This window comes from Cariama cristata, unplaced genomic scaffold (assembly GCF_000690535.1).
Source record: "Cariama cristata isolate BGI_N322 unplaced genomic scaffold, ASM69053v1 scaffold12729, whole genome shotgun sequence".
Taxonomy (NCBI): domain Eukaryota; kingdom Metazoa; phylum Chordata; class Aves; order Cariamiformes; family Cariamidae; genus Cariama; species Cariama cristata.
This window is the reverse complement of record NW_009635302.1, coordinates 34,121-57,407: the sequence shown is the minus strand read 5'-3', so window position 1 is coordinate 57,407 and position 23,287 is coordinate 34,121. Positions and strand designations below refer to the sequence as shown.

At 40.7% G+C, this 23,287-nt stretch overlaps 1 protein-coding gene across 1 annotated transcript in view; it reads left to right on the top strand.

Annotated features, from left to right (window-relative positions):
- Positions 1-2,217: 2,217 nt before the first annotated feature.
- Positions 2,218-23,287, top strand: part of BRF1 (BRF1, RNA polymerase III transcription initiation factor 90 kDa subunit) — a gene marked incomplete at its 3' end in the record, with an annotated part of 42,721 nt that continues 21,651 nt past the window's right edge. The window contains exons 1-6 of the mRNA XM_009707485.1: positions 2,218-2,363; positions 3,971-4,064; positions 13,713-13,839; positions 15,410-15,449; positions 15,539-15,631; positions 16,327-16,605. Coding sequence (XP_009705787.1) covers positions 2,246-2,363; positions 3,971-4,064; positions 13,713-13,839; positions 15,410-15,449; positions 15,539-15,631; positions 16,327-16,605 — 751 coding nt within the window. The remainder of the gene's footprint in view (positions 2,364-3,970; positions 4,065-13,712; positions 13,840-15,409; positions 15,450-15,538; positions 15,632-16,326; positions 16,606-23,287) is intronic.

Below are 23,287 nucleotides of genomic sequence, written 5' to 3'. Positions count from 1 at the left end.
CCGTGCCATCCCGGTTGCCTGTTTCGGAGGGGAAGTCACTCTTTTAAAAAACAGTTCCCGATAATTTATTTTATATTCGTGCTCGTGACTATGTGGCATCTGGGGTCTTCCAAAAGTCCAAGTTCCAAGTCATGATTGGGATAGAGGAGTCTTCAGAAAAACAAATGCTCCTTTCTTAAAAAAATATGTTTTTCTTGCTATTTGCTTCACGACCCCCGAAGTCCTCGTTCAGGAAAACCAACAGGGTTTGCCCCACTTGAACTTGCTCCCCCAAGTGCAAGGGTTTCAGTCCCAGGGGTCTCCCCGAAGGCAAAGGGGACTCACCTGGGAGCAGGGCACTCTCCGTGCATCGGTCCTTGTTTAGTACCTGTGGAAGGAATCAAGATGTTTGGATTTTACAACTTAAAAAAAATATTATTATTTTAAATGTTTGCATCCATGCAGGATGTGTTTATGCTAACCTTGGCCCTACATTTAATTTATATATTGGTAGTATTACTTTCTAGCCCTTTATGGCCTCTTTAAGGCTTTTCTCTTAAAAGCCACCCATGTATTCATTTTCTGACTGTTTAGTAGCTTCAGAATTTAAATTAATGACGTGCAATGTTTTGTCAAATGACCCGTGGGCATGAATGCCAGCAGAAACATCTGAACGGCTAAGATGCGAATGTGCAAATGCTCCCGAGAAACTCAGCTCGGAAGAGAAAGCTGTGAATTGCCTTGCTCTGCTCTGGCGGCCGGAGGAGCTGAAGTTGGACCCTCTCGGGATAAGAAGAGATGGAAAAGGCAAACTGGGCCTTGCTTTGTAACATCGCACGCGTTTCTGTAGTGCAAAGAGCAAAGTTTAAATGTGTGTTGAACCCAGGCTGTCACTTCTGTAAGGTTTTTTGTTGTTGTATTTTGGAATTGTTCATTTCTGTTGAGTACAGTTTTATAAAATCATACTTAGGAATACAGAACAACTGCCCTTAAGAATCATGGGGATTGGTTACGCTTTCCTAAACCTTTCATTTTTAGGGTCATGTTTAGGAGGTGGCTGCACTCTGGCGTTTCTTCAGTTTTGAGGGAGATGTATTTGGAAGTTCTTGCTTGATAAATGCTTTCATTGAAATGCTTCTGCAGGGCTGACAGGCTTAATCACCTGCGGCGTGATCTTGGTAATTATGGATAGCAACAGGGCATCATTGTTAGAACTTGGTGCTAAATGAAACTGCTTTGATTAATTGTAAATCCGTAAGATCGTTCCAGTGTTTCGAGCTGAATTTTCATCTTTATCAGTTTAAGTGGGCACGTAGGGGATCAGCTAAGGAAATTGAGTTGAGACTAACAGTTAACAATTTACCGTACATCATGGATTTTCGGTCAAGTGATAAAAGGCTGGCAGGAAATGAGAAATTGATACCTCAAATAAGAGTAAACATGTGTTAAGTGTAGCTTTTACAAGATTGTTTGATAAATTATAAATTGGTTTAGGCAAAGCACAATCTGAACTGACATGTTTTGGTTAGTTTGAAGCTGATAACACCAACACTTGTAATAAGTTTATGCATCTGGAGGCAGATCCGTGGCCGATGTAAATTGTCGTAGCGCTGTAGACGTTAATTGCGTTCCAGCAATTTATGCCAATGGAGAGTATGCCGTAGTATCTGTAATAAACAATGTTTTGTATTGTTGGGCTATGAGTCTGAGAAAGAGCTAGAATTAATTCTGAAGGTGTAAGTGGACTTTTGTTAGGGACATGGGATTTTAAGCAAACGAATTTTTTTCAAAGCTTGGTTTGTAGTTAGATGTGAGGTGAGACGTGCACGTTACCTCATTTGTTACTTTACAGGAGGTGTTAAAAGTTTTGCCTGTAAGTCATGTCCTCATTCTGCAAAAGCTTTTGCAAGTGCTTAGCTTTGTGCATAATTTCACTGATACCAGTAACACTGCTTATGTGTCAGCGTCAGCATGTGCAGATTTGGACCCTGAAAAGCATATAAGAAAAACTTTGTGCACTGCTGTAAAGCAAGAAAGCATTTTATTTTAGCTTAACTAAAAAGGTGCTTCTAAAGCTTTGTGATCAGAGGATCTGGCCCAGCAGCACAGTCTGTGTTGTTTGCTGAGACGTGAAGCAAGCCAACCACAACAGCCTTGCAGTGCTGCTGCTCGAGTACTGCGTTTCCTAAATCAAAGGTTAGGATTAGAAATAATTGTATTACTTTCTGTTGCAGATCCGTGTTTATATATTCCTCGTTTTGCACACATGCTTGAGTTTGGGGATAAGAACCACGAGGTGTCCATGACGGCTCTCAGGCTGTTGCAGAGAATGAAGCGGGACTGGATGCACACCGGTCGCCGGCCCTCCGGGCTCTGCGGAGCAGGTATGTCAGATACTGAGGGTATTGCTTCCCCTGCAGTGGGCTGGATGGGAGAGTCTGGGAGTTGGGAACAGGTGACTTTCTCATTTCCTCGGTGATGCCACGTTCTCTGGGTTTTGTGCTGTCAGGCACCTACAGATTATGTGGGTCTTCATCGAAATGGTTTCTGAAACTCAAACTTCATTTTTGCCCTTGTTCCTACATTACTTGCTCAGATCCTTTGTATCTTACATTTTGGATTTTTTAACCTCCTTTCTGGTGCTCTTCTCTCCCCTGGTCTCTGCAAGCTGTAGCTGCTAAAAGGTTTTTTGTCAGCTAAAATGACACCATTAGTGCAAGCACTTTGATTTGTGTCTTTACACAGAGTCTTATGCAAGAAATGCCCTCTTTGACCTATTCTGTGAAATTATTTTCCTCTCCTTCTTCATCTTTTTCCAAGAGCCATCACTGTCATGATGCTTACATAAAACCTACCAGTTTGGGAGGGCTAGGTTGAAAGGTAGTCAGTAAGGTCAGAGTAACGAAGAGTGTAGATAGTCACAGAGTTCACATATGTGCTTTATTTTATTTGAAAGATCTTACGTGTGCATGCTGGAATGAGAAACAGCGCTCAAACTTAGGGAACCCAGGACAACGCAATCATGAAATTTTTAGCCTCTTTTTGTTAATAGTACTTGCTTATTGCGCATTGCTAAAAATTTGAGTACAGACTCTATGAGAGACCAGCCTGGTCTTTGGTTCACTAAATAGACTGTAACCACACGAGCGAGTATTTGATTCAACAGACATGGATCAATAGATTGAAGCAGGTGGTGCCGAATACCCTACATCCATCCATGCAGTATGCAGTTCATGTGGTGTACTGTGGACTGGGTTTAATTTTGTTCCCTGACCTAAATGTCTGGGCCAGACATTGTTTGAAGGACCAGTTGGTAGTTCAGCCCCTGATGTTCTGATTAGGAACTGGAGCACTTTAAATGCATACGTGAAGTGGAGCTCTGGTTTAGTTTCCTCTGAAATCAAGCACTTTTGCACACTTAAAACTGTTCTGTGCATGGAGCCACTGCACAGTGAGTGGGGGTGAGGCTTCAAAACGGAGCTAGTGCTCTGAATCCACACACTAATCTAAATGCAGCCAGTACTAGTTACCTAGCTGTGTAGAGGGTCTTGCAGGAGAGCACTTGGACACTAGCAAGACAGTGATGGTGACAGCGATGAGGATAACAGTTTAAGCAGATTCAGTGTTTTGCTGGAGGTCTTTTTATCCAGAACTAGTAAATTCTGCTAAAAAGATGGTAACTTTGAACATATGTGATCAATGAGATGTTCTTGTGCTGCATTTTAAGCAGCTGACCGTAGTTTACCAAATGCTAAAGCATAGAATTTTTCAGTGTGCAATTTGCAATCAGCTTAGTTTTATCTAAGGTAGAAAGCAAAGTTTGTGAAGTCAAGTCAATCACCTGCATTCAGGGACACAGCTGAGCATAAACATTTACAGCTCTTTAGCTGAAGGCAGGGACAAAGAGAGGGTATGGTTATCTGGCTGCTCTCTGCTTTTGTTCAGGAAGTTTTCCTCTTTTTGACACTGACTTTCCCTGCTTATTCTCTAGCTCTGCTAGTGGCAGCAAGAATGCATGATTTCCGACGTACTGTTAAAGAGGTCATCAGAGTGGTCAAGGTTTGTGAGTCTACATTAAGGAAAAGGTCAGTGCAGTTTTATTGCTTTTATCTTTCGTTTACGGTACTGAAAAGTGGTGTAGTCTAAAATGAATGTGTTTCAGAAAAAACTGGGTTCTTTTCCTTTTCAGAAGTGCCAAGAATAAAATAAGTACAACATGTTTGAGCTGGTCATTTTTAAGTACCAACACCTGCCTCTTATGTAAGGCCTCAAATGCTTAGCAAAGATGAGAAGCAGCACTGTGTCCATTTAACAGATTCTCAAAGCTGAGGGTGTACTGTGGGATTTTTTTTCATTAATTCAGACTACAGTGCTGAAAACTCTTGTCCTTTAGCTGTTACAGAGCAGAACTTTTCAAAATATTTTGCTGAAATGTTCATTTTTGATAGTGTTGCACTGTTAATAAATAGAAGAAAGCACAGTGAGTTCACTGAAGGGGTCCAAAGTGGAATTATCAGCAGAATGTGAGCCTAAAAGTGGGAATTTCCCAAGTATCTTTGGCACGTGGTTTTTTAAAAGACCTAGTAGTATTTTCCATATTTCGATGAAGTAAGCAGTCACCCAGTTTCCCTCATTTTAGTTTTGAAAAGTTGTAACATTTTCTTTCCCCATAGGTTCAGTAAAAAATTACCTAACTGTGAAATATGATGCTTTCTGTTGTCCCCAGTTGGAAGTTTTTGTATAACTAGTATATTCTTAAGTTTGTTCCACCCAGGTCTGTCTTTAGAAAGCTCCCCTGGTGTCTCTCTCTCCACTTTGCTGAGACCAGCTTAAGCACATCCAGCTGAGTCTATAATACTCACTTCTTCATTGTGAAAAATATTTTTGCGCCCAGATCTTCCTTTGTGGAACAGGAATGATGCTATTTCTCTACCATGCATGGGTGGTATAGGGATAAATTTAAAATGTTTGAAGTGCTTCAAGGTGCTACAACTATAAGGATGGAGCAGTACAAATGCCATTTTTTTTCTCTGGCCAACAGGTCATGTGTTTTAGCGTGCATTTTGTAAGATTAATGATTTGTGCACCCACAATGTACTTCAAGATACTTTGGTTAAATAGTTAAAAGAGTTTGTTCTTACTAAGAACATAAGCATAATAAATTAGAGTTGGAAGGAAAAATGATTTGAGCAATTGTTTCAAGTGAAGAAATCTTACTTCAAAATTCATGCTTTGAAATGTTTACTCGTCACACACATCAACTAAAATGACAGCGTTATTTACTTTGACAGGGTAAACGTGACAGCTGAATTATTTTCAGGCAGCTATAATTATAACTATTTATCACGAATCTATAAGTTTGATTGATGTTTTTCAAATAAGAGCACACTATATAGTATTTAACGAAGGCAAATAAAAAAACCTCCTTTTAATAAGTCTTTCTGTACTCCAGTTTTTTTCCTCTTCTTTCAAGAATTCCTCTCAAAATGCTGTCGAGTAGAAGTGGTCTAAATTAGTAAGAATTTGTTTCACGTTCTTAAAAATTTCTTTGCTTCTCAGTTTGATGTACAGTTTTATTTCCTTTTAATTATTGCTATAGTTACTCTGTGGTTTGTAAAGAGCTGCGGCTGCTTTGTGTGTTGTGAAGGTGTTGAGTGTAGTTGGGTGAACGCTCATTAATGGACGGTGTTGGATGCTGCGCTCACTGCCGATGGCTTTGCCCTGACAGTTCTTGAAGTGAAACTAAACAGGAGTCCAGATAATGCTGAAACTTCAGCCTGCAGGTTCTGCTGTATGCTTTGATTTGGCTCCTGGGGAAGCACGGACCATTGCAACCTGGGTTTGCTTTCAGTGCTGATGGACTTCTATGGCAGAAATCTGCAAGGGAAGGGGTTGCACTGACACGAGGTACCTTTTCCCCCTGCCTTGTGGAGCCAGCCCAGCAGCCCAGGGGGGGCACAGGGCTGTGTTGATCAGTGGCTTGGCTGAGGATGCAGAGGCGATGCTTTTTAAGAAAGCACTTCTTGGCTTTCTGTTTTGGGAAAACCCTCCACAAGGGGTGGCAGCCCTTGCCTAAGACAGGCACTATTTTGGATCCTGTGCAATGCAGCTGATGTGACTGTTTAAAAGGGGATTAGTTCACCCTGTTGTCCATCAGCTGGAGAGCACCAAGCCCCACGTGCCTGTAGTCTATCACCTCTTTCCTGGCTGTGTACCGGAGGAGTAGCTCTTAGGAGGAGGTTCACAAAAATGTGACATACCTTCAGGTCACGGAAATGAACAGCCTGATCATAAAAGGAATCTGTTTTGGAAGGAGAAAGCGACAAAGCATGGACCATGGACCCTGTCACTCATCTTCAAATCAAGATTTCTTAACATCTGTTTGGTTAAAAATCAGTCTGTGTTTATTTTTAATGTGTGTGCAGTTTTGGTAGGTTCTTGGTAAGAAAACTTCTTAATTCCTTCACAGGGCCTTCTAGCTTTATGTTTTGAAGCACACAATTAAAATGTAAAGCTTGTTGCTGTTGTTGAAAGTGAATGTATTAAATATTAATAAATGCACTGATAATTCTATCTCATTTCCAGTCTAATTGAAATGATATTAACTTTTATATCACTTTATATATTCAAAGTAATGTACAAATATTAACTAATTAGTCAAATTGTTATTTTCTGTGTAATCATCTGTGGAGATAGCAGAAATTAACTTTTAATAAACCCAACCCTTTCATTTAGTTTAATCCTCACATTTGTGCCTGTGTTCAATACACCTGTCTTTGCTGCTGCCTTTTTAACCTTTACATGCTCTACCTCTTCATCTATTGCATACTTTCTCTGCATACTGAATTCTGTCTTATCTACAATGAGAATTATTTTTGTGATATTTGTCTATTGTGCGTTATCTAATACTGTGTGGTCCTTACGCCTGTTTGAAGATCTTAGGCACTTCTTCAATAGAAATAATAAAAAAAAATCAGCTTATCTTTGTTAACACTTGCATTTTACTTTTTTGGCTTACTCTCTTTATCTTTAAATTGAGCTGCTTTTTACATTAAAAATATTTCTTCTCAGTTCCATAAAGTACTATCTGTTAAAAAACCTATTTGTGATGAACTTCAGAAGTAAAACTTCATTTAGAAGGAATTGGAATGAAAAGCCAGAATGGGTTTAAAGGGCTCATTTTTGAGATGAATGTTTTTTCTCACAACAAAATAGTATTTTTGGGGAAGGAAGACAAGACTTGTTACGAAGGAACTCCATTTGCCAGTTGGAGATGCTGCAGTGACTTTCATAAATGGGATCCTTTGCTCATATCCTGGGGACCTAGTCACAGCTCTTTCAATGACTGCATTGGTAATTTTCGGGAAAAATTAAAGATTCACACATAGAGATAAATGTCTTGCCTGCAGCTTTTCTTATTTTCATTTCTGCAATATATAGCTCACATAAACTTCATGTCCACGCTCCCAGTGCAGTCTCAAGCTGAGTAGATGTCCATGAGAGCAGGCAAAGAGAGGAGCAAGTCGATACATGAGTCCAGAGTCAGGATGGGAAGAGAAGGTAACAGGGACGTGTGTAGCTGTGAGGTGTTTGTGAGGTTACGTTTTGCAAACTACCAAAGCTGTATCAAGGCCAGGACTGAAGGGAAAGGCGTGAAGAAGTCTGTGTTCAGCTGTGATCCGAGTAAAGCTGTGCTAAAATCCTGTGAAAGGTAACTGATGAATTGAGAGCTCTTTACCTAAGGTATTTGAGCATGGAGAGGGGTAGAGGATGCTTGGTACATCAGAGTTGTGTAAGTGCTCTTGGTTGAAGCGTGGTATGGAGAGAAGCTTTGAGAAAACTGAGAAAGTTACTTCATGTAAAGGATCTTGTGGTGGTGTCCCCTCTGATCTCAGCTCAGCAGCCGTGGAGGTCTTTTGCTGGCCAGTGTTGTGATAAGCTAAGAAAGTAAATTGAGAAATATTTTATGTCTCCAGTTAAATAATTTCAAGTGGCTTATGGATGATTTCTAGAAATCTTTCTAGTATGGCTGGTAAGATACAACTTGATCCATGCGGGTTGATATTCCATACCTTTGTAAATTGAATTATCTGTTTCAATGAAAAAAGGGTTTATTTTTGAGGAATTCAATTTCACAGGCAATGTTCCTTTTTATAAATCTGGCTTCTATACAGCTAGTAAGCTAATGCATTAATTAGATTCCTAATATATTTTAGTACTTCATACTTATTTTAAAATGTCATTTCAAAATTATTTGGTGTCTGTTACTTTTGAAACAATAATTAATTTATTAGCACTAACTCGGGCTTAGATCTTGTAAACAGTTTTCTCTGTGTTTGACTTTGCTCATTTGAGCGGCTGTTAAGAAATAAAGCAGCGCACTGTTTTTCTTTTCCAGGAGATCATGGAGTGTTTTTGACAGACCACGGTGGAGGAACCGTGCTAATGGAACAAAATTTTAAGGAATGCTAAAGCATTTTGTTTCATTAGCATGGTGTGAACACTTGGGGGAAAAAAAGCCAAGCACAAAAAAATTCCAGGTTTAGGCTGGTGGACTTCTGGGATGGCCAGGGAGGTCTGTTGATGGGATTATTGATGGGCTAACAGTGTGCACAAGTGTTAACCCGAGTTAGCCGCATGTGTGAGCATTTGCAGAATCAGGGCTTTAAAATTTATGCTAGTGAATTTGTGATAATTTTAAGTCTCTGTTTTGGTGTGAGCAAGTAAAAGCAACTAATTCTAAAGAGTTCTTTTATTTAGTACAGTAAATCTTTCAAGGTACCCATTCTTTAATACTTAGAAAAACGACAGAGAGTTGCCAGCAAATGAGCACCATAAATTGTCAGTCACCAATTAATTTGCAGTAAATGACTGTGTGTGTATGCTCTTAGTCCGTTGCAAAAAGAGGTGAAATATGTTAATGTAGTACACCATGGAAGTTGTTCTAAGTGAAAATGTTTCTCTTTACAGTTGTATTTGGCCAGAAACACAGACGGACTAATTTAGCGCAGCTCAGGTGATAAGTTGTAAGTTGTAAAACCAGAGTAACTGAATCACCTCTGGTTTTGTCCTTACCTGTAGTAATCAGCTACTCATTCATACAGACTTTAAAAATAGGTTTTTTTATATTGCTGCAAGTACATGTAAAATTATATGTATATACCATGATTACATATAAGGAGATTACACTTCTGTTTGTTTACATTCTGGTGGATACTGGAAAATTTTATGTTATGTAGGAAGCATTTAATAACTGTTTCTGATACATGGTCTGTATCGAGTATCACTTTTAGGGTATGTGTTTACATACTTCCATAAATAGTTCATGCAGAAACATTGTATGGCTTGGAAAAAAATGAGAGAGAAGGATAATGCAATAGACTGTTAAATTTGTAGTATAAAAAATAGTGGTGGCTTGCCACATCAGTTCAAATTCTGAATTTCTCCCCTGTGAGTGAGTGCACAGGTTTAGAGTGGTAGGAGGCACGGGTGAATGTTAAGTTAGAACAGTGGGGATATACTGCGATATTTTGGTGCTTCACTAAGATACAAAGTTAATCCCTTACTTTTCCAGAGGTTGCAAATGTTGGAGTTGTCAAATCAGCTGATCTATTGCTAGAATATTTGTAATTGATATGATAGTTAAGATTATGTACATATCATGTAAGTTATTACTTAGGATTTTAATTATATTATTAATTTGGGAAAAATCAGGAACTTAATTACCACCAGCAGCTTATCTTGCAATAAACTTTTTTTAATGTATTTCTGCTAACAATATGCCAATATTCAGCTTAGTACTTTTTTTATGCATTAATAAAATATTTTAAGTACTTTAAAAAGACCTCTCACATCAAGCATCTTAAAGGCTTGCTGCTCAGGCTAAATTTCATGTTCACTCTTTAAAAAAACAATTGTCTCTGAAGTTATAATTTGTTTGCCCTTCTATATAGAGGTCCAGCACAAGATACTTCTGCTTTATGCTGCCTGCTTCTAGAGCTAGATGCTGATTGTGTATATGTAGGAGGACACCGTGGCTTTTCCTAAATGGTCTCTGCTTAGAAGTCCCTCTTGGACTTTGAACTTGAACTCCTGGAGCATTTGTGAGTTGGGCTCCAGAAGAGCTTGTTCTTTTATGTGCTTTGTCACACCCCACTGCTGCAGAATTTCAATTAAACATTAAAACCGAGCAGCTAGCTGCACACAGGAGCCTTTTTTTTCCTTGGCCGTAGACTGGATTCATAAGTCTCCACTGGATGGTATCCCTGAAACAAAACAGAGTAAAAAAAACATCGCTTGTAACTTCAAAATGACTGACCCATTTTCCCTTATTGGGAGCTAAATTAAGTGTGAACAGAAGCGGTTTACTGTTTTGTGCACAGAAGTGCTTTATGCTTTATCAGAAGATGAGGTGTGGTTTTGTCCGTAAATGGATGAAACAAAAGCCGTGGAAATTTTCCTTTGAAAAAAAACGGTTGAGGTTAGGGGCAGATGACACCAAGCTCTGGAAAAACTTTTCTCCCAAAGGAATTTGCTTGAAAGAGTTTGCTGTGAGAAACTGTAAGAGGAGGGTTTTTACTGGAAGTTGAATCTTAGCCTGAGCTGTAGTGGTTGCCTCTGCTTTGACTATAAATAGAAAATACTTGGCTGCCAAATTTCAATTTTTAGAGCCCTTTTGAATTTGTGCCAAGGAAATAATATCTTAATTTGTATATCTGTTTATTTTCCTCCTTCTGTACATAACTTGAAATGGCAACTCTTATTAGATTTTTTAGATTAAGAAAAGTGCAAAATGAACTTGCATATCATTTTTATGTGGGACTTAAGAAATGGCCCGTAGCTATTTTTTTTTTTTTCATGAGGGCACTCCCTCACCCCTGAAATTATTGTGCTTATAATTAAAGTTTGCATCAGTTTTTCTTAGCTGCCAAACTAATGTTACCTTGTTTCATGCAGTGTAGACTGCTGCGTGCATCATTTTGTTGCCTTGGTGGCATGTGTCCAAACACTGGATAAAATTAAAGAAATGTTTAAAAATATGTAGACAGGCTATCAGCCAATGTAAAGTGTTGAGGCAGGCAAGTAGTTGGCAAATGCAGGTATTTATTTATATCAAGTTAAAGGAGAAAACCTTGAGTGAACACCTCACTCTCCTGCAGAGATGATGCTCAAGCTGTGATCCTGACCATAGGGGATGGTTCTTCATTTCAGGAGGAAGGCTAGCGCCTTGTGGTTAAGACCGGCAAGAAGGGAAGAAATAACATGCTGGTCTAAATTTGAGCTTACGACTGACTTGTGCCTACACCATCACACTGGCAGCCCTCACTGCTGGGTGGTCAGCCCTTGCCCCGTTTGACTTGGATCAGGACTGAGGAAGAGGAGGGCACGGGCATGGCACTGGATGCTGGTGCCAGGTCGGACAGTTGAACTGTGGTGTGCTGTGGTTCTGAGCTCCTTGGCAGCACCACCAGCAAACACGACGCGGCTCTGCGCTGTCCTAGTGCAGGTGCACTGAAGGTCTTAGGAGAGCCCCGTGCTGCTGTTTTAGCTCAGGGCTGAAGCTGGCGCTTGACCCTAAGCTTGTACCAGCTGCTGGCACGTTGGCTCACCCATGGGCTAACATCTGACGGGTGCAGGTTCGTGACATGAGTCACACACGTGGTGGACAAGGAGAGGGACAGACAGAGCCTCAGGTATCCACAAGGAGACATGCACAGCATTAGGTGCTGAAACCCAAGCCTGGTCATCTTGTCCCCAACCTTGCTTCATGAGCGACTGGTTTTGCTACTGGTGTTTTCTATGCATGCCCGGAGGTGATGCCGTTTTGGCTGGGCTCTGGGTCTGGCTGCTCATCTCAAACTTGGAGCAAGTGTGGGATAAACAAACCAGGCGTCTTTGCCAAAGTGCATGTTGGCTTTTTACAGTGGGAGGAGAATAGTGTTTTCATGAGGTGAGACTGGTTGGGAGGAAAAGTCTTGCTGAAGTGGGACCACCTGTGAGTGCATGATTCATATATAGAGAGATGGATGACTGTAGTTTAATGATAGTTACTGGGAAGATCCATGCTCCTAAAGTGATACATGGGTTTGGCATTAAATGAAGCCTGAATTAAAATAATAATAACTGTGCCCTGGCCATGTTTTCCCTCTAGCCTGATAGATGAGGCTCCCTCTAGGAAGGTGGGTAATGCACACTGGAAGCCCGTTAACGCTGAGAAAGATTCCTAGTCTGTTAATTAAAAGCTGGGTGCTGCTGCTGCCAACAGCATCCTCCTCTCCTTTCCAATTTGATCTGAAAGAGAGGAGGAGGGAGCTGGTCCCTGGTGCTCCGAGGGAAGGTTTTGGACTGTCAGTCACTCTCAAATACATGGCTAATTTGGGGCTTTGTGGAGAAGCCTGAACTCCAAAAGTGCGACTAGGTTTTGGAGGCTTTCTTCTCCCCGGCAGCACTAATGCTGGCCGGCATAGCCGTGCGTGGGCTCAGCGTGCTGCGTGCTGTTGGTTTTACATAGAGGTGCCTGGCTCTCCCTGTGCATTTCACAGCATGTGCTCTTGGCATTGACCCTGGAGTTGGTTGGAAACTGAATTTCTATCCTAGAGAAAATTCCTTCTTCAGAAGCAGTTTTGTTGCAATCGGAGGTAGAGGAGAAAACCACGACTGCGTTTAGGGAGGGAGAAATGCTGAAGGGTCCTGTGCTGGGAGTACTGAATCACCATTTTTAGTTTCCTAGCTTTGGAGATGGAAGCTGTTGTCAGCTTTGCTTCCTCTGGAAGGTGGGAATATTCCAGTGAAGCAGCTGCAGACCCATCATTGCCGTTTTCCCATGGAAAATGTTGATATTATTAAAGGGGCTGTTGCTGTCAGAAAAGCATTCTGCCAGACATTTCCTGAGCTGGCTTTGTACTTAACCTTTTGTCTCTCTTTCTCCATCTGTAAAATGGCTGTGCTCATTCTCAACCACCTGTATAAAATGCTGAAATTTGTAGATGAAGTTGTGACAATGTGTTCTTATTTAAGGTTCAGTTCCTTTGAAAGATTCAGCTGCTTTCATGGCAGTTCCCTGTGAAGCTAGTCCTCTCTCTCACGTAGGTAGGAACTTTAAAAATGCAAACATTAAACAAATACAAAGTATATTATTGTAAAATTACATGCATTCATCTATTCTATCTGTGCAATGTGCAGATGATCCCTTTATTTTACTACGCTTCTGTGTGTCCTGGGAAGATTACTTCTTGTCCCTCTTCCAGTCTGCTGAAGATATGTTACTTTAACATTTGCTTCGCATAAATTAATCATGCTAACATACCAGAAATATTTTTCAACGTACTCCTGAACTATGATGACAGATATTTTAGTTTGGGAACCTGTTTTGTTGTTGCTGTTGATAACAAAAGCAATGAGACAGGAGGAGTGAGCTGTGTTTCTTGTCTTAGTTTTGTCAGTCTACACTTAATTGACCGTAGGGGCTGTGGTATTTCTGTTCAGTCTTTGTTCATCAAAAAAAGTGTGTGTTACATACTCTAATAAATCAAAAGCTAATTTGTGATATGAAAAGATACTTTCTTTGCAGCAGGTGAAACAATCAGTACCACTTTAGTTTTAACATAGTCTGAATTTGAGCCAGAGTTTCTAAGGATGACATGTTTATTCTGTAACTTAGCAGTTTGACAAATTTCGTTACTTTTAAAGGAGTGCTTAAAGATGTTATGGTAATGTGCTGTATGCTTTGGTAGGTTGACAGAGTTTGAAGATACACCAACAAGTCAGCTAACCATAGATGAATTTATGAAGATTGACTTGGAAGAAGAATGTGATCCTCCTTCATTTACAGCTGGTCAAAAAAAATTGAAGATACAGCAGGTGGATTCTGAATTGGGTGCTCTCTGTATTTCTCTCATCTCTGCTCCCTCTGTATATTCCTTTTTGAATCAGTTAATACTAAATCCTAACAGACCAGCCTTTGATAAGGTTTAGTTACACTTATTTTGAGGTTCTTAAGGGTGAGTATTAGCGCATATGATACCCATTAACTAAAGGATATTTTTTTATTTTACTGGCAAAGGGATAGCTTCCCAGTTTAAAAAAAAAAAAAATATTTTTTTTTTTTTCTCCTGTATCATTTTTGCTCATTCCTCCAGAGAGACATGCTCTTTCAGATACGTAGCTTCAAATGTAGCTTTAAGCATCCCCTAATGAGGGATCAAAGTATGTCTGCCATTTTAGCCAGCCACTGTGGGAAGTACAGAGTCACTGCTCTTGTTAGTGCAGATCAGGATGTCTGGGTGGCCGAGTAAACAAGCACCAGCTGAGCTTCCGTGTGTTGCAAGCTACCAGTATTTGGTGCTTAGCCCACGATTGCTGTGTTGTAGATGAGGGCTCAGCTCCCTCTGCCCAAATGCTCCCCCATTTGCAAGCTGATGCAGTTACGCTGAGCACCGTTATCTCCTTTATGCTTGCTTTCCTGCTGCATGTGGGTTTCCCTTCCTGTGCTTTGACCTTTTACCAAAGTCTCAAATCTTTTTGCCTTTGTAAAACTGGAGGCTCTCGTGTGACAAGTTGTACCGAGCTTGTGGCATGGAGGTCTTGAGTAGCTGTCCTGGCATCTGTACTTCTCTTTTATGTGCTGTATGCACCCTTCCACCCTGGTTAGCAAGGATCAGGGTTGCAAAGCTGTAAGCTTTGTAATTGGATCAGAAACTGTGCACTCTTTTTAAGGTGATACCCATGGCCAGCAGTGCCATTACATACAACTTTTTTTTTAAACACATGTGAAAACAATGACCCAATTACTTTAACGAGACTGCTGGTTTCTTGTGTGGTACAACACCTGCTTCCACAGAGATTAGTTCTCATGTGCCTTAATTTCTTTACAAAGCATGAACTAAAGCTGGCACCAGAGGAGAAGATTTTACTACTGTCATAGCCAATTGTTAGATTATTAGTTTTTCAGAGTTTTTGTTCTTACTGTTCTAAATATGCTATCATTTAAAGGTCTATAGGCATGTTTGTGATGTTCTCAAGAGCCTGCCAGGTGCTGTAGGTCAGTGCTTCACTCTGCCATCGCCTGTGTGCTATGTCTGGCCCGGGCACTGCAATTTCAGCAGTGTCCTTGTGCTTGCTCACATCTACAGGCACAGTCGTACAGTCTGGTTGCTGAAGAATGGGGCCTTTTATTTGTGGCTTGCCAGAGCGAAGGTTCCTTTTGAAATACAGAGATGGGTGAGGTAACATTTGAAATTGGTCAGTATTTTGAAACTTAGCTGTCTTACCTGTCTGACACTACAAAGTAATTTGAGTTGGGATTCGAAACCTGCTTATTGCTTTTAAAATACTCTGTCATTCTCTGTCTCTGTATACAGTTCATAAACAGTACAAAGTCGTCGGGTTTTTTTTAGTAATTTTACATTTATTTTGTTTATTTTCATTTCAGCTTCAGAAGGCATTATCAAAAAAGCTGGAGGATTTTGAAGGTATAAGTTGTTTTTAGTGTAACATATCACTCATTTGTGCAAAATTGCATCAATGATTGCTGAGTTTTATTTTTATTTCAACACCACAGGTGAAATATCGAGCTATCAAGATGAAATAGAGATTGAATTAGAAAACAGTAGACCGAAAGCAAAAGGCGTATTTGCAAATTTCACTAAAGATGGTAAGTCTATAAAGTCTTGTGACTACTTTAATAGTAATGGGTTCAGATCCTGCAGGCAGTCTCAAGCGTATGAACTTTATTGTGATAAATGTGATCATATATGTGCTTGCATAGTACAAGATCTCTATTGCGTTGGGGTTCTCTCTGCCAATTAGCTGTTTCATATATCAGTCTTCAGAACAACTACATTGTTCATTACAATGACAGTTCATTAATGATTTCTGTTGTTTTTCCTTCCTGGTGCAGTGTAAGTTTGGCACTGGGGCCTGAGAATGTTCTTTTCATCACTGAAAGTGCAGTGGACCAGTATCTAGACCCTTCTGTCACCAAACCTCCCAGTTGACTAAGCGATACGGAAGGGCTTTGTGCAGGTTGAACTGGCTATTTTTCATTTGTAATTATACCAGCAAGTAGCTGTCTTCTCTCGCAAAGCCCTTTTACCTGCCCTAATTTGGTAACACGATACTTGTATTTTAAATGATGACTGTATTCACAAAAATACGTTTTAATAGCCAAGGTGGTGAATTTGAGGAGCATCTGAAACTCTATGTATTCATACATTGTACTAAAATATTGTGTATTCTACAGATTTTCTGTAAAGATTTTTATTCTTTAAGTGAGTGTCTCTCTATTTATTTAGTTTCTGTAACAGATGGTATGCAATGATCTGTTGTGTTTTTTTTTTCCCCTTACAGACTCTATAGAAGATAGTACCTCTAGCATACTTGGAGACGAGGAGGCAGAAGATGAGGAACTGGAAGCAGCTGCTAATCACTTAAACAAGGACTTTTATAATGAACTTCATGAGAAAGATAGAGGAAAAAAAAATGAAGATGGGGAATGCAAAAATGGAAATGAAGCTTTTGTAAGACCACCCGCACTGGAATCCTTGCTTGGCCCACTCCCCACTGCAGCTAGTCTTGGCATAACAGAGTCCATAAAAGAGTGCATATCCACTAAGGACCAAGAACCTGGTGAGTAGGAGATCAGCTCAGAGTAGAAACTGGACACGTGCAGCCAGTTATGGGTTTGTTGTGTCATTTCCATGTATCTTGATGGTTACTGTGGTCACAATTCTGTGAATCACTGTAACGTCAAGGTGCAGGAGCTGTGAGGCTGGATGGGACCAATGGTCTTGGTTGTTGATGTTGGTTGTTGGCATCTGCTCCTCAGGAAGCTGCAGGAGAATCTGGAGTGTCTAATTATTTTCTGAAGCCTGAGAATGTGTATCTCTTAATCAAGTAGAATTTGCAGTCATATGATAGCTGGTGGGCATATTTCAAGCCGTGCAGTATTTCAAGCCACGCAGTCTCAATTAGGAAATTGGAGGAAGCGGATTCCTGTAAATATGACTGGAAATTAAAACCTGAGTATGAGAATTTTAGATCAAGGGAGACTTTCTCAGGAGACATTTTACTGGAGTCAAACATGATGCAGTCTGTCTCTCTGATTGAGAATCTTTGCAAGTGGCAAATATTTAAAACGTTTGTAAGAGGAAATGACTGATTGTATGCTTTTTTCTTTGATATGGACTTTGGTGTATGTTGTGGTGGTTTTGCTCCATTTTTCCTAAAACTCACAGATCCATCTGCATCATACAGCTTTGCATAGTACAGTGGGAGCAGGACTGATCAACTAAAGAAGCCGATTTTGCCAGAGCCGTTAAAGCAGAGAGTACTGCAAACAGCCAGTCATCCAGGCAGATTTGTTTGCTTTTTCTTATGTGTGCTTGAGCTTTATGGAGATGGCATTTCTTTAAATTTCTTTTGCATCTTAATGACTCCGAAAACGAAACATATCTAAAGAGCTTTTTATTCTTTCCTTTATCACAAGTTAATTTTTCCATCATAAGACACACCTGTCTGAAGCTGTTTTATCAGCTTTCTTGGGGTCGATGCAGCAGAACGTTTTGTGATCCAAACTGTTCTGATGCTAATTTCTGTTCAACAGCACCTACTTCTAATAATGTACTCCCTGCCTCAATAGATGAACTAAATGCATTCAGATTCTTATTGTGTTAGTGTTCACGTTCCGGAAATGTAGCAGGACGATTGGAGGTTTATATTTTGTATAAATGAAATCATATAGAAACAGTTGGGTGATTTTGTTTTTGTTTTAATTACGATTAAGAAAATGGATGGCTCGTGGCTCGTCTTTCTCCTGGAAATCGGCAGTTCATGTCGAAGAGAGGTCAGTAATGGCTAGAAGCTGTTGTTGTCTGGCTAGCCAATGACCTGTAAAAATGAGTTGCCAGTGATGGAGATTTCTCAGCTGGCATTGCTATTGACCATTTTAATGGACAGACTGAAAACTGAGTTTAAAGATGAAACTAAGCTGGTGTAGCCAGGTGCTTCAGGCAGGTGAGCAAGAGAGTGCATGGCTGTTCATGCTATGTCTTGTCTACATTTGCAGTTTGTTTTCTTTCAAAAGTGGAGGATGTGCCAAATGAACTGAATTTCAAAACCAAATAGGTTTCGGTATGTTCATTCTCTTTCAATGCATCTGAGAAATCATTACAGGTGTTTGAACAAGTACTTATTTTCTTTACTCGTTGTGAAACTCATGTGCCGAATTACTGGTTTGGGTTTATTTTGATTCTAGATCCTGCCCCAAACTTCTTTTTTTATTTTTTTTTAGTGACTCTGCTAATTTATTTTAATAATTTAAAAGTTTCTTGTTAAGTCAGATTCACTTTGGTTATGTCTGTACTACGGGGTAGTTGTGCTGGGGTGCAGTTCCCAGTCTCTGAGCCCTTGCCAGGTGGTGCCTGCGTGGTCTGGGTCCATCATGGTCTATCTGAGCACTGTCCTTCTGAGGACCTGGTTTCCTTCGGGAAGTCATCTGGGTTCAGGAGCAGTAGCAGAGCCTCGATATGTTTTGAATGATTGGGAACCAGGTCTAGCAGACAGGCTGGGAAGTAAACCTGGCTTGCAGTTGGCACGTAATTACACAGAATAAAGAAAACCTTTTGGTAAAATGCCTCCTGTTGGTCACCTTCGCTTGTGCATCTTGGCTCTGAAGCCCGATGAAAACCAGAGTAGATGTTTCTGTCACCTCAGGCAATGATGTCTTGAGTTCTGCCTCATAGCTCTAGGAAAGGTTTGTACCTGGAGGTAGTATCTTCTATCAGACCAACTGGTATAGTTGTAAAAATTAGACAATTTCCATGTTTCTGAGCCCTTCTTCAAGTCTGAAAAAGAAACAGCAGTTTTCAAAACTAAATATAGGATGAGAGCAGTTGCTCAGAGTTTAATTTGAGATAGCACAATTATAGATCGTCTTGAAACAAAAGTAGTTGGTACCTGTGGAGGGAGGAGGAAAAGATCATAAAATTTCCTGTATTTATCTTGTGTATTTGGATTTGGTTTAGTGCAATTTTTATTGTGGATCTCAGTTGGCCATAGATTTACTATGGTATTTTGTGTTCCAACACCCAAGTCCACTGGAGAAGGGAGAGAGTTGTCGTAACATTGCCCATTTAAGGTGACGTTTTGGTCCTTCTCCACAGCTGTGTAAGTCATAAACCAGGAACCTTTCCCTTCCCTCAGCCCTCTCCAACACTGAGTCATCTTCCACTGTGTTGACCATCTGGATCAGATTGGGCTGGAGACCTTAGTCAGGATGGTTATGTACTGGGCTCCCCATGTTGTTGGATGGGTGTATTGCATCCAACCAGTGCAGCGGTTGGAAACGGCGTGCCTGGTGCTGCGTGGTGAGGATTCCCGGCAAAGTCCCATGGCAATACACTGCGTGGTTGGGCAGGTGGCTGTTAAATAGGAGCTCAGCAAGCAGGTGCAGTATGTGCAGTGTTTGGCCTCCTTAAATGCAGGGTATCTCTTCTCTCCTCTCTGTAATGATCTCTCTTTCTCAAAAAAAACCACCTCTGCTGTAGGTACTTTCTACAAAGTCTTTTCGTTGGGCTTTTGCTTGTGGTAATTTAGTTTATAATTGCCTACGTCAGCTGCTTTGGGAAATCTTCCACCTTTGTGCTATGGAGGCTGCAGCAACAACAGAAGGTTTCTCACAAACTGCTTATGCAGATAAGACTTAGGTGCAGAACCCAAGTATTAAGAAAAATTCAGTGTATTTTTGCTCCACTTACAATTGGTATTTGAGCAGTGTGAGCTTGTCTGTATGAATGTTTTATGGAAAGCATAGTATTTTAGCAAATTTGCATTACAAAGAGAGCATGTAAGGTACTGGGTTAATGAGTCTGAGGTAGTAAAGTGCTTAGAATAAACACTACATTTGACTGTTTTTTCCTACAAAGTGTATTAATTTGCAGAGACATTTCAGCTGAAATCTGTTTGAGTTTTTACAAACTGCTTTTTTCTTATCTTCATGAAAAAAGTGCTTTATAGTGAGATCTCAGTTTCAGAGATGGAAATCGGATACATCAGTCTGTCCATTTTCCTGGCCGTGCAGCATCCCAGCTGCTCTCCACGCGCTCTTTTTGATTCTGCAGTCCCTCAAAACAGGGCACCGTTTCCTTTAGGAGACTGCCACAGTCAAATATCATGGACTTCCTTCTCAAGAAATAACGTTCTTTGGTGTAAAATTTCCCTTTGCAATTTATTTTTATGTCCCTTTTATACCACTCCAAATAATTTATCATCTTTCTTGGTATTTCTGTCCTTCTGATGTTTGCTGGCTGTCACCCTGTCGTTCCTATGTCACGCTGCTAGGCTGTAAACTGCCAGTTCATCTCTTCTTGCCACATAAAGTGAAAGTTGTAAACTTAATTCTGGCCAGGGCTAAAAGTGAGGAAGGTCTGATAATAACAGAGTTAAAGGTAAAACACAGGGTGTACGTTACCGACTGACTTTATATAACAGACCCTTTGTAATCTAGGTAGTGTTTGAGACCTGATTTATTTTTTGTTTTGAGTCAAAATTCGCATGCAGTCATTTAGGGTAGCAATTTCAAATAATGTATGTAATTGGGTGGTAACACGCTCCTGCACGTTCTTGTGAAAGTAAGCGGCTTTTGCAGTAAGAAATCGTTGTGCATGTACCATCTTGTGCTTGCTTAAGCACCTAGCTAACTGCATTTGCTGCTAATTTCACAAAGAATACATGAGAAAGGTTTTCTGCTTGTTCACAATTAATAGTTTGCTCATTTATTGCTCCTTGTATTTATGCCTCCGTTACTGCTGCAAGGATAATCTGACATGAGCTGAGGTTGAAAGATGTTGCCATTGATTTCTGCGGATGTTAAAGACCCCATGCAGACAGCATTCATTGATCGAATAGTTGTTGTCCCTGTGTACCAGTGCTTTTCAACTTCTTACTCGAGCAGGATGTGAAAAGTGGCTAAAGATGAAGTTAAACGAGACAAGGATGGGCTCATCCTCCAGGGTCTTACTCTTTTCCTCCAGATTTCATTCCCTGCAGCTGCTAGCACCCACTTCATACTTTGTCCTGGCCTTTGGGCTCCTCTGATCCCTTCGTGAGCAGACTCAGCTCCCTCACCCAGTGAGGAAAAATGCATGTGTATATGATCCCCCCCTTTTTTTTTTTTTTGGCAGCAGCAGATGACCAGTGCCAGCAGCACTGTGGGCAGGGAAGTTTGCAGAAACGTGACATTTCTGGCAGGGTCTGAGCTGCTGTGGAAGGGTGCTTAAGGGCTCGCAGGCTGAAAATGGTTGAAGAATGGTTGCTGGCGGCCATGTGTGCCAAAGAGAGTTGTTGGCTACATCCAGGATCCCAGCTGGGATTGCAGCTTGGGGGGGTAGGCTCGCTGCTCTCACCATTGCTGCTCCATCAATGCATGGGTGTTGACCCCCTCTGTATACTGTTTTCTTCTTCTAGCATCCTCCTTTCTTGCTCAGATTTTGTCTGAGTATATCAGTGCCAACTGTTTGAAAATAGATAAATGTATATGTGCATATAAAAGTATACAAAAAGATATAATCAGTAATTAGAAAGAGAACGTTATGAAGCCCTATTAAATCATAATTACTGCATACATGAGAAATAAAGCTGCTGAGTTGAGCGCTAATTGTGTTACAAATGCAAAGTACACTTGGTCCTCAGTGCAAGCATGCGTGTCCCCATCCTGATCGCTCTTCTTCTGGCTCTGTCTTCAACACCGCAGTCGCTTTGGTGGTTTGAAGCCGCACCTGTGGAAATGAGCAGTGTGCATGACCTGCTTGGTGCCGCCTTCCTTGTGTGATGCCTTCCGAGCACTCTGAGGGTTTGATCTTTGTGTGCCATTTGCTCGTTGGAAAATACTTTCTGTGGCAGGGCTAGCTAGCTCCTTCCCAGTTTTGAGATCTAAGCAATAAAAGCTGTGGTACAAGCTAGTCTTTCTAATCTAGCCTCTCTATGCCTATGTTTGGCAGTCTTGATAGAGTGTATCCCTGATTGAGCCTTCGTTATGCTGTTAATGAGATGTGAAGAGTGTGCTGCAGCCAGCATGGTAATAAGAGACCACCAGCTGCTTTGAATGCAGTTTTTTGATACCTGAAGTCTTGGGCATGAGTTAAAGATGACATGATTTTCTTAGCTTGACTATGTATGTTACTCACACATGGGTATTGAGTGTGCATGAGTTACTCCAAAATTGGTGCACACATTTTTTCATGCAGGATCATTGCATTTCATGAAAGGATAGGAATGCTATAAATTCGTTCCATATTCATGCCGTGAGTAACTAGGAGGGTTAAGGGTTGGAAACTAATCATATAGTTTGACTGAAAGATTTCCAAACAAATCTAGAGTGGAGTTTTGGAGAGAAACCTGCAGTTTGTTAGAGCCATCAGGGAGATAAACTTGAGTGAAAGCATAAGCTGAATCATGTGAATACATTTTTAGAACATTTGTGGATGTTTTAGGAATTTTCCAAAGGATGGGTTTATCAATACAGACAGTCCTTATAGGAAAATGTGTGTCATTTTTGTCAGAAGTCTTGATCCAAAAGAACTGCCCCAGAGTAATGGGTGCTGTGGTCGGGAGAAAGGTACTTGAGTGTGGGGTTTGGGTTCCTGAACTGAATGGAGCAGACCCGTCTCTTAAAGCTTACTGGGCCATGTCCCCTGTGAATGAATGCCTTAGCCCCTGGCTGACTGGCCTGGCTGTCCTGTTATCCTGACTGTTTCAGGGGAGGAAGTCTTTTTATACCCTTCTTCTTCTCCTTTTTTCTTATTTTTTTGTTTCATAACATTCTAGTCTGCAATGGGAAATGTTTTAAAATCTTGAAAGCTTTTCCAGGCTGAGATATTTTTTTGCCTGACTCCTGCCTCATTCTGACTGCTGAGTGGGCAGTGGGCAACGTGTCTTTTCTGTCTTGAATTCCTCCAGTAAAAGCATGATGGAAAATCAGCTTTATTTTCAATTTGAGTAGCGTAAAAGCCTTACATTGCTCTTTGATGAGGCTAACCAGCTGCTTAAGGCCTCATCCTTCCTTGCTTGAGGAAAAAAAGGCAAAAAAGCTGCTTTCTCCTCTCTCACTGCTTCAGCTGGCTGCTGGCCGCAGGCTCTTTGGAGAAAGAGGTGGCAGCAGGGCTGTGTCTCCAGTTTGGAGACGTGCGGCTGGGAGAAGAGGTTGAAGATGCTGAATGAGGGCTCTGGTGCATCATTCTACGTGTTGGTATTTGACATGCGTGTGCTGCTGCATCAATACTGCTTTTTAATGGAGCAAGAAGAAGCAATCAGC